At 47.6% G+C, this 9,945-nt stretch overlaps 1 protein-coding gene across 1 annotated transcript in view; it reads left to right on the top strand.

Annotated features, from left to right (window-relative positions):
- Positions 1 to 5,277: 5,277 nt before the first annotated feature.
- Positions 5,278 to 9,945, top strand: part of cpo (carboxypeptidase O) — a gene marked incomplete at its 3' end in the record, with an annotated part of 5,659 nt that continues 991 nt past the window's right edge. The window contains exons 1-6 of the mRNA XM_084454063.1: positions 5,278 to 5,322; positions 5,612 to 5,713; positions 8,423 to 8,527; positions 8,840 to 8,956; positions 9,562 to 9,655; positions 9,887 to 9,945. The exon at positions 9,887 to 9,945 is cut by the window's right edge and continues 144 nt beyond it. Of these exons, the coding sequence (XP_084310189.1) occupies positions 5,314 to 5,322; positions 5,612 to 5,713; positions 8,423 to 8,527; positions 8,840 to 8,956; positions 9,562 to 9,655; positions 9,887 to 9,945 (486 nt within the window). The 5' untranslated portion in view covers positions 5,278 to 5,313. The remainder of the gene's footprint in view (positions 5,323 to 5,611; positions 5,714 to 8,422; positions 8,528 to 8,839; positions 8,957 to 9,561; positions 9,656 to 9,886) is intronic.

Genomic DNA, 9,945 nt, shown 5'->3' with positions numbered 1-9,945 from the left:
CACAGCCCAGGGGCCTCATTTATCATTGAGGTACGCCTTCTTTTACACGGTCTTTTTCGCGAGTTCAGGCGTACGCCATTTGCCCCCCCCACATTGCGATTTATCAAGCCGTAAGGGCGAAAATTTAGTCGCCTTTCTCCGCGCTTTTGTAGGACACCTCTCCAGTTGGCGTACCGATTTACACGGTGTTCTACGCCCTTCTTGAACACAGGGGGAACTGGCGACGCCGGTGGTGCGTCGGTGAATTACTATGTTTGACGGAGAGAATAAGAGCGACAGTTCATGAACGCACAATCATGTAGGCTACTAGGCCAATTCAGCACAAACATATATCGCAATGCAAGATTAGACGTGTCCTCTAACCGGCTCATTCATGCTCCGATATGGATTTGTTCCCCAACACGGAACCTATGCGCTGTCCCAAACCTTTCCGCGCTATATGTCACACACCTAATGCAGGCACTCCATCAAACGGCAATAATTGACCAATTAGATTGTCATTAATATGTGATCATGTGGACCTGTTTGCTCTTTGGTAAGCATATAAATGACAGTCCTCCTGTGCGTAATGCGAGCCTAAATGAATCCGGCGCTACTCGGCCTACTGGCCCGAGATAGAACTCCAAAGAGGTGACGGCGATGGCGACTGCACCCACATAAGGACACCATCAGTGAATGAATACGTCTATGTGAATCGCTAAAATGTGCACACTATAAATACCCAAATCATATGTGACGCCGACATGCTCATCACAAGTGTAGTGGCACGGTGGCCTGGCTCCACGCATGACTCATTCATCCTGGCGCACAGCAGGGTAGGGGCTAGACTGGAGGCAGGCGCTGCGCGTGACGGCTGGCTTGGTGTGTGCATAGCCAAGATACATATTCTTTGTCTTTTTTACTTTAATCTTTATTAGCATTTTCCATCCATACAACGACAATACCATAAAACATAAAAACTTACAATAACAGCTAATGGGTACTTCCATCCATGCAGCTTTTTTTTCTTACTCAAATATGACTATTTTAATACTAGTGGTATCATCACACTTCCTTCTATAATCCATCCATTTTTCCCATCTCCCTTCAAACTTTCCTTCCTGCATCCTCAATGCATAAATAAATCTCATAAATCTCCTCCACAACACCCACCACTGCTCCTTGGTTGGGGGTTCCACCTTATACCAAGCCCTCATTATTGTCTTTTTACTAGCAACCAATAGTACTTTCACTAGGTATCTGTCCCCTCCTTGTACATCATTCTGTTATGTTTGCCAAGATGTATATTCAAAGCTGATAAGAATGAGAACCAGTCAAGACCCCACCACAAAATGAGGACCCAAGCCCTCAGCCCCCTCCCCGTCATGAGGTTTACCAGCGGGGCCAAAGGGCCCACACTGAGGTCATGCGCCAGCTATGAAGACACAAACAAGTAAGGTTCACATTTCTACCATTTTATTGTCTGTTGGTGGGTGACTGTGTGAGGTGTGTGAGTGCGTTTGTCAGTGAATGTGTGAGGTCCGTGAGTGTGGTAGTGAGTGACAGTGTGAGGTCCGTGACAGCATGTGTGAGGGAATGAAGTGCAGTGAGGATGTCCTGTTGGCTCTGGTGGTGTAGTGTGGTGACCTCCACCAACTGCTGCACAACTGCCCCACAACTGCCCCAATCCCTTCTGCCATTTCCCTCTGGGCCTCTAGGGTCATGAGCCTCCAGCACAGCATCTGATAGGAAGCCCAGCCCTCAGGGAACCTTGAGGCAGGGACGCTGGCAGCCGGAGGTGGAGGCGTGGGCGGTGGAGACGGAGACGGAGGCGCTGGAGATGGCACTGGAGGTGGAGGCCGGTGCGCTGGAGGTGGAGGCACTGGAGGTTGTGGCGCTGGATGTAGAGGCTGCAACCGGCGGGGGCACGACCGTCAGGTCAAGGACCACTGCAGACTCCCCCTCCTCTGAGTCCCACCCCACGTCAGAGTCTGGAGAAACAATTTCAGTCATTTTCTTTGAGTTTGTCTGTTAACTTGATTATGCATGAAACATTTCATTGTGTAGCCATATTCAATTGATATGTTTTTCTGTTGGCAGCCAAATAAATGCTTAAGTGTGATTTACCGGGTGATTTAGATGAGAGTCTACATTTCCCAGAGGGGAAAATGTTTCATGTGGTCTAACATTATGAAGTGGTCATCTGTGTTATCGTTCCCTGTTTTTGGTCCTAAATCAATCATAGCCTACCACAGAATGTGTGGAATGTTTGCTTTCCTCACACATAATACAGCATGTCCGTGTAGCCTACGCCACATACAGGATGCACGAACATACAGTAGGCTACCTAAACTAGGAGCAATCAGACAAATGTAGGCTCGTACAAATAGCTTACCTTCCGAAGATGATTTTCTTTCCTCGCGTGGACCTCACCAACAAGCACAGGCACCTCCGTCTCCGAAAAGTTTCTCTTCTTTCCGCGTTTGTCTGTCCTAATGCTCCACGCTATATTATGTCCTTCCGGGGTATCCCCGACACGCTGTCATAGTTTTGACCATATATGGTTGGATTTGGGCGTGGAGAGGGCGGAACACGGGGCGCGTGCGCGTACACTCTATTCTCCGCCCGTCTCGGATTTCTCGTGCAGAAAAGGGCATACGACCTTTTTGATAGATCCGAAAAGCGTGTAAATATTCTCGTCGTACGCTACATTGTGCATTTTCCGCGTTTTCGTCGTACGCCCTCTTTTACACCAGAATTTACACGCTCTTTGATAAATGAGGCCCCAGAGCCGTGTTCAGCTCAGCCAATCCACAACACCTGTATCTCTGACATCATCAGCGATTGGGAAGGTTATGACCGAGGGGAATGAACACGCTTTTCCATCTGCTTATGAAAAAAAATATTTATGACACAGAGAGGAAGGCATGTTTTCCATTGCCTCAACCTTTGATCCCTCCCCCCTCTCTCTCTACCTCTCCCTCTCTCCCACACCCTCTCTACCTCTCCCTCTCTCTCTCCCACCCTCTCTCCCTCTCTCCCACACCCTCTCTCTCCCTCTCCCTCTCTCCCTCTCTCCCACACCCTCTCTCTCCCTCTCCCTCTCTACCTCTCTCCCACACCCTCTCTCTCTCCCTCTCTCTCTCTCTCCCTCTCTCTCCCACACCCTCTCTCTCTTCCTCTCTCTCTACCTCTCCCTCTCTCTCCCACACCCTCTCTCTCTCCCCCTCTCTCTCCCTCTCTACCCACCCTCTCTCTCTCTCCCTCTCTCTCCCACACCCTCTCTCTCTCCCCCTCTCTCTCCCTCTCTACCCACCCTCTCTCTCTCTCCCACTCTCTCCCCACCCTCTCTCTCTGTCCCTCTCTCTACCCTACTCTCTCTCTCTCCACACCCTCTCTCTCCCCTACTCTCTGTCTCTCCCCACCCTCTCTCTCTCCCTCTCTCTCTCCCTCTCTCTCCCCTACTCTCTCTCTCTCCACACCCTCTCTCCCTCTCTCAATCTCTCTCTCTTTCTATCTTTGTCTCTTTCGTAGCCTCTCATCTCACGCTCTTTTCCTTTTCTTTAAAAAATAAAAAGACCCCCTGATGAAGGTCAGTGGTCAGACGACCGGAGCGGTGAAGCCGTTAAACTGATTGATTGCAGGTGAGGAAGGCAATGAACAGGAAGTCTTTCTCTCTGCTGAAGTCGGCCGTCGGCTTTCTCCGACGCACCTGTCGCCCTACAGATGAGCAGATGTTCCAATTCCTTTTCTCTCAATAAAACCTTGATTTGAGACAAACAAATAGTTGAGACAAACAAATAAACAAACACAACTGTTTACAAGACCCGTTCTCTCTGGAAAGGGTGGTAATGTTTGCATAGCAGGGGTGTGGAGATATACAGGAGTGTGGAGGTACAGGTGCATCTCAGAAAATGCGAATATTGTGGAAAAAGTCCATTATTTTCCGTAATTTAATTCAAACAGTGAAACTTTCATGTATTCTAGATCCATTACACAAAGTGAAATATTTCAAGCCTTTTTGTTTAATGTTTATGATTGTACAGTTTGTTCAGTATGTTCATTTATACACTCAGTACTTGGTGGGGGCTCCTTTTGCACAAATTACTGCATCAACATGGAGCGTGGCATGGAGGCAATCAGCCTTGAAATATTTCACTACATGTATAATGAATCTATAACATATGAAAGTTTCACTTTTTGAATTAAATTACGGAAAATAATGAACTTTTCCCACAATATCCTAATTTCCTGAGATGCACCTTTATAGAGAGGGTCTCTACGGGTGGAGACTGGGCTGAGTGGCCTGGGTCTGGTATCTCCCCACACACTGGCCTGGGTCTGATATCTCCCCACACACTGGCCTGGGTCTGGTATCTCCCCACACACTGGCCTGGGTCTGGATATCTCCCCACACACTAGCCTGGGTCTGGTATCTCCCCACACACTGGCCTGGGTCTGGTATCTCCCCACACACTGGCCTGGGTCTGGTATCTCCCCACACACTGGCCTGGGTCTGGTATCTCCCCACACACTGGCCTGGGTCTGATATCTCCCCACACACTGGCCTGGGTCTGGTATCTCCCCACACACTGGCCTGGGTCTGGTATCTCCCCACACACTGGCCTGGGTCTGGTATCTCCCCACACACTGGCCTGGGTCTGGTATCTCCCCACACATACTAACCATTAACCCAGCTGATGCGTGAGATAAGCCTGGAGGTGATAAACATTGTCTTTATCAGATGGTATAAAGTCCTGGTCCAGCCGGCCCGGTCAAACAACACGTCTGGAGACGAAGAGAAGTCGGTACCGTGAGGAAGATGATGAGGAAGACGCTGGGCCCGGGGCTGCTGGTTCTGGTTCTGGTTCTGCAGGGTGGACAGACTGACCAGGGAAGGTGAGTCTGAGTCCTGGGGGAACAGAACTACTACCTGGAAGAACTTCTGGAATGTTCTGTTTACATATACTACACTGAGTTCGTGTACTGTACTGCATTCATGTTTAAACTCAATACTGAATGTGTCAGGTGAACTTCTAGTGTGTGTAAATATATGAAATGCTATGTGTGAATAACTGTAGCCATTAATCTACTTACCTTTAAAACTGACAGATTTTTATCTTGAATGTTTCCTTGTAACATTGTTGCTTTTTTGTGAAGCTTTTGTGAGGTTACCTAGATTTCTATGAAAATTAAATTGTGTGTGTGTGTGTGTGTGTATGTGTGTATGTATGTGTGTGTGTGTGTGTGTATGTGTGTGTGTGTGTCACATGGACAACTTACAGTGTTCTTGAGAGTTCTCAGTGGAACTATGATTACAACAAGTATCACACCATGGCAGAGGTGAGACAACTTACAAACCATCTTCACAGACACACACACATTCCACACATACTGATACACCACACACACACACTCACACATGTACACACACACACACACACACACACACACACACACAGAGTATACACATGCCAACACACGCACACAGACACACACAAACACAGAGTATACACAAGCAAACACACACACACACACACATACACACACACACACACACACACACACACACACACACACACACACACACACCGGTCTCTGAGCTCTAAGGTGGTGCTGTCCCTCCCTCCAGATCAGTGCTTGGATGCAGCAGATAGAGAGAGAGAACCCAGAGGTGGTTTCCTCCATGGTGTACGGACAGAGCTACGAGAAGAGGAACATCACGCTGATGAAGGTACAGAACCAGGGTTCCTGAGCAGAGGAACATCACCCTGATGAAGGTACAGAACCAGGGTTCCTGAGCAGAGGAACATCACCCTGATGAAGGTACAGAACCAGGGTTCCTGAGCAGAGGAACATCACCCTGATGAAGGTACAGAACCAGGGTTCCTGAGCAGAGGAACATCACCCTGATGAAGGTACAGAACCAGGGTTCCTGAGCAGAGGAACATCACCCTGATGAAGGTACAGAACCAGGGTTCCTGAGCAGAGGAACATCACCCTGATGAAGGTACAGAACCAGGGTTCCTGAGCAGAGGAACATCACCCTGATGAAGGTACAGTACCAGGGTTCCTGAGCAGAGGAACATCATCCCGATGAAGGTACAGAACCAGGGTTCCTGAGCAGAGGAACATCACCCTGATGAAGGTACAGAACCAGGGTTCCTGAGCAAAGGAACATCACCCTGGTGAAGGTACAGAACCAGGGTTCCTGAGCAGAGGAACATCACCCTGATGAAGGTACAGAACCAGGGTTCCTGAGCAGAGGAACATCACCCTGATGAAGGTACAGAACCAGGGTTCCTGAGCAGAGGAACATCACCCTGATGAAGGTACAGAACCAGGGTTCCTGAGCAGAGGAACATCACCCTGATGAAGGTACAGTACCAGGGTTCCTGAGCAGAGGAACATCATCCCGATGAAGGTACAGAACCAGGGTTCGTGAGCAGAGGAACATCACCCTGAGGAAGGTACAGAACCAGGGTTCCTGAGCAGAGGAACATCACCCTGATGAAGGTACAGAACCAGGGTTCCTGAGCAGAGGAACATCACCCTGATGAAGGTACAGAACCAGGGTTCCTGAGCAGAGGAACATCACCCTGATGAAGGTACAGAACCAGGGTTCCTGAGCAGAGGAACATCACCCTGATGAAACATAACTGTGTGTGTGTGTGTGTGTGTTTGTGTGTGTGTGTGTGTGTGTGTGTGTGTGTACAGTTGTTTTCAAAATAATAGCAGTCCAACATCACTTACCAGATCAATCACTGTTTTTGGTAGAAATTATATTTCTACATGGCAAATCATTTACTAGTAGGTGGTGAAGAGTTATAGAAAACCAACAGACCAGACATGCATATCGCTGATTCTGTGTAATTCAGTTCAAATGCGTGTTCAAAATAATAGCAGTGTGGAGTTCAATTAGTGAGCTCATTCATTCTGTGAAAAAACAGGTGTCAAACAGGTGTCCCTTATTTAAGGACGAAGGCAGCACATGTTGTACATGCTGGTTATAATGCATTTCTCTCTGAAAATCTGAGTGAAATGGGTCATTCCAGACATCGTTCAGAAGAACAGTGTACTTTGAATAAGACGTTGATTGGAGAGGGGAAAACATATAAAGAAGTCCATAAAATGATCGGCTGCTCAGCTAAAATGATATTAAATGCTTTAAAATGGCAACCAAAACCAGAGAGACGTGGACGAAAAAGGAAAACTACCATTAAAATGGATGGAAGAAGAGCCAAGATGGCAAAGACTCAGCCAATGATCAGCTCCAGGGTGATCAAAGAAGATCTAAAGTTTCCTGTGAGTACTGCAACGATTAGAAGACTCCTATGTGAAGCCAAGCTTCCGACAAGAAGCCCCTGCAAAGTCCCGTTGTTGAAGAAACGACGTGCTGAAGAGGTTACAATTCCCCAAAGAAGACAGTGACTGGCCTGAAGAGAAATGGCGCAACATTTTGTGGACTGATAAAAGCAAGATTGTTCTTTTTGGGTCTAGGGGCCACAGACAGTTTGTCAGACGACCCTCAAACACTGAATTCAACCCACAGTACACTGTGAAGACAGTGAGGCATGGTGGCGTGAGCATCATGATATGGGGATGTTTCTCATACTATGGTGTCAGGTCTATTTATCGCATACCAGGGATCATGGATCAGTTTGGATACATCAAAATACTTGAAGAGGTCATGTTGCCTTATGCCGAAGAGGAAATGCCCTTGAAATGGGTGTTTCAACAAGACAACGACCCCAAACACACCAGTAAGCGAGTAGCATCTTGGTTCCAGACCAACAAGATTAACGTCATGGAGTGGCCAGCCCAATCCCCGGAACATAATCCAGTAGAAAACTTATGGGGTGACATCAAAAATGCTGTTTCTGAGGCAAAACCAAGGAATGCAGAGGAATTGTGGAATGTAGTCCAATCGTCCTGTGCTGGAATACCTTTTCACAGGTGCCAGAAGTCGACTCCATGCAGCACAGATGTGAAGCAGTTCTTAGAAACAGTGGTTATACAACTAAATATTAGTTCAGTGTTTTGCAGGAAAGCTAAATCTTGAAGCATTTTTCAGTTTATACAGTAAATGTTTGAGTTTGTAAAGACAAATGCAGACACTGCTGTTTTTTTTTTGAACAGCCTAATATTCCTTTTTCTTCACTTTCTGTAAAGAAATAACAACAAATTTGATCAAAGTTTGTTCATGTTTTGATTTGGAATAGAATGTGCAGTGTTCCCAATGCATTTGCGTGTATGGAAATAAAAGCTATTATAAGGATTTTGAGCTTTGCTCACTTTTTTAAACACACAGTTATTATTTTGAACAGAACTGTGTGTGTGTTTGTGTGTGTGTGTGTGTGTGTGTGTGTGTGTGTGTATGTGTGTGTGTGTGTGTGTGCGCACCAGTTTAAACCAGGCTCTCCTCTTGCTTGGTGTGTTCCAGATTGGCCTGAAGTCTACCATGTTGAAGAAAGCTATCTGGGTGGACTGTGGTATACACGCCAGGGAGTGGATCTCCCCTGCTTTCTGCCAGTACTTCGTTAAAGAGGTGTGTGATGTGTGTGTGTGTGTGTGTGTGTGTGTGTGGTGTGTGTGTGTGTGCATGTGTGCCTTTCAGAGAGAGCAAAAGAGAGGGTCTGTGAGATAGTGAGAGAGAGAGAGAGAGAGTGAGAGAGTGTGTGGTGTGTGTGTGTGTGTGTGTGTGTGCCTTTCAGAGAGAGCAAAAGAGAAGGTGTGTGAGATAGTGATAGAGAGAGTGTGTGTGTGTATGTGTGTGTGTGTGGGGGGGGGGGGGGGGGGGGGCATGTGTGTTGGAGTTTGTACCCTACCGTATTTCAGCATCCACCAACTCCGCCCACAGATCCTGAGAACTTACAAAACGGACACCAAGGTGAACGAGATGTTGAAGAACCTGGATCTCTACGTCACCCCTGTGCTGAACATGGACGGCTACGAGTACAGCTGGAAGGACAACACAGTGAGCCTCTGCCTCTCCTACCTCAGACCAACTGCCATACATACAGTACCCCCCCCCATTCTGCCTCAGACCAGCAGTCCTAACCCCCCCCCCCCCCCCCCGGTCTCTTACACCAGAGCCACGACTCCATCTACACTGGCTTGGTTGGGGTTTCAGCAGCTATTACACATCTGGTCGTCTCCCACCTTTATTTGTGGACCTGAGTAGACCGTTCACCAGAACAATGAATGTTAAAGACAACCAGAACCAGAAGTGGCAGAGACTTTATATAAAAATATCACCCTCTGTTGGAAGACTATGTTCTCTCCAACACCAGCCCTCAGTGAACATCATTCCCCCATCTATGGGTGGAGTCACAACAACTAATACCCCAGTAGAGGGAATTGTTGAGTAAAATAATTCGCTATATCCTTGGTCAATTTTCAAAGTAATTCTAAGACCAGAATAATTCTAAATCCAAAATAGTTCTAATCTCAATATTATGAGATGATTAAAATGCAGGGGAGCTAAATCAAATTAAATCACAACAGCATCATTGGGAGGGTGAGGTGATTGGGTGGCAGCGCCCCCCCCCCCCAGACTGACCAATGTTGTTCTCTCTGTAGACTCGTCTGTGGAGGAAGTCCCGGTCCCCAGGAACAGGTGGCTGGGGATGCGACGGGACCGACCTGAACCGCAACTTCAACGCCAGCTGGGGCAGTGAGTACTGAACTGTGCTGGTCTGAGTCCCACCAGGACCGCTAGGAGAGAGATGTCACTACCCAGTGTGATCTAATGAAATATACTTGCACCAAGTCAACTGTAAAAAAGCTTATTGTCTCTAAGTTGGACAATCATGCACGCAATGGTGAAAACCAACATACAACACAAACCCCCCCACACACACACACACACACTCTGACCCAGTTCGCTGTGTGTGTTCTTGTGCAGCGGTGGGGATCTCCACAAACAGCTGCTCGAATGTGTACTGCGGCCCCAAGGTCCTCTCT

This window comes from Borostomias antarcticus, assembly GCF_949987555.1.
Source record: "Borostomias antarcticus genome assembly, chromosome: 19".
In the NCBI taxonomy this organism is placed as follows: Eukaryota; Metazoa; Chordata; class Actinopteri; order Stomiiformes; family Stomiidae; genus Borostomias; species Borostomias antarcticus.
The sequence above is the reverse complement of the archived record's forward strand: the minus strand, read 5'-3'. Positions and strand labels throughout refer to the sequence as shown.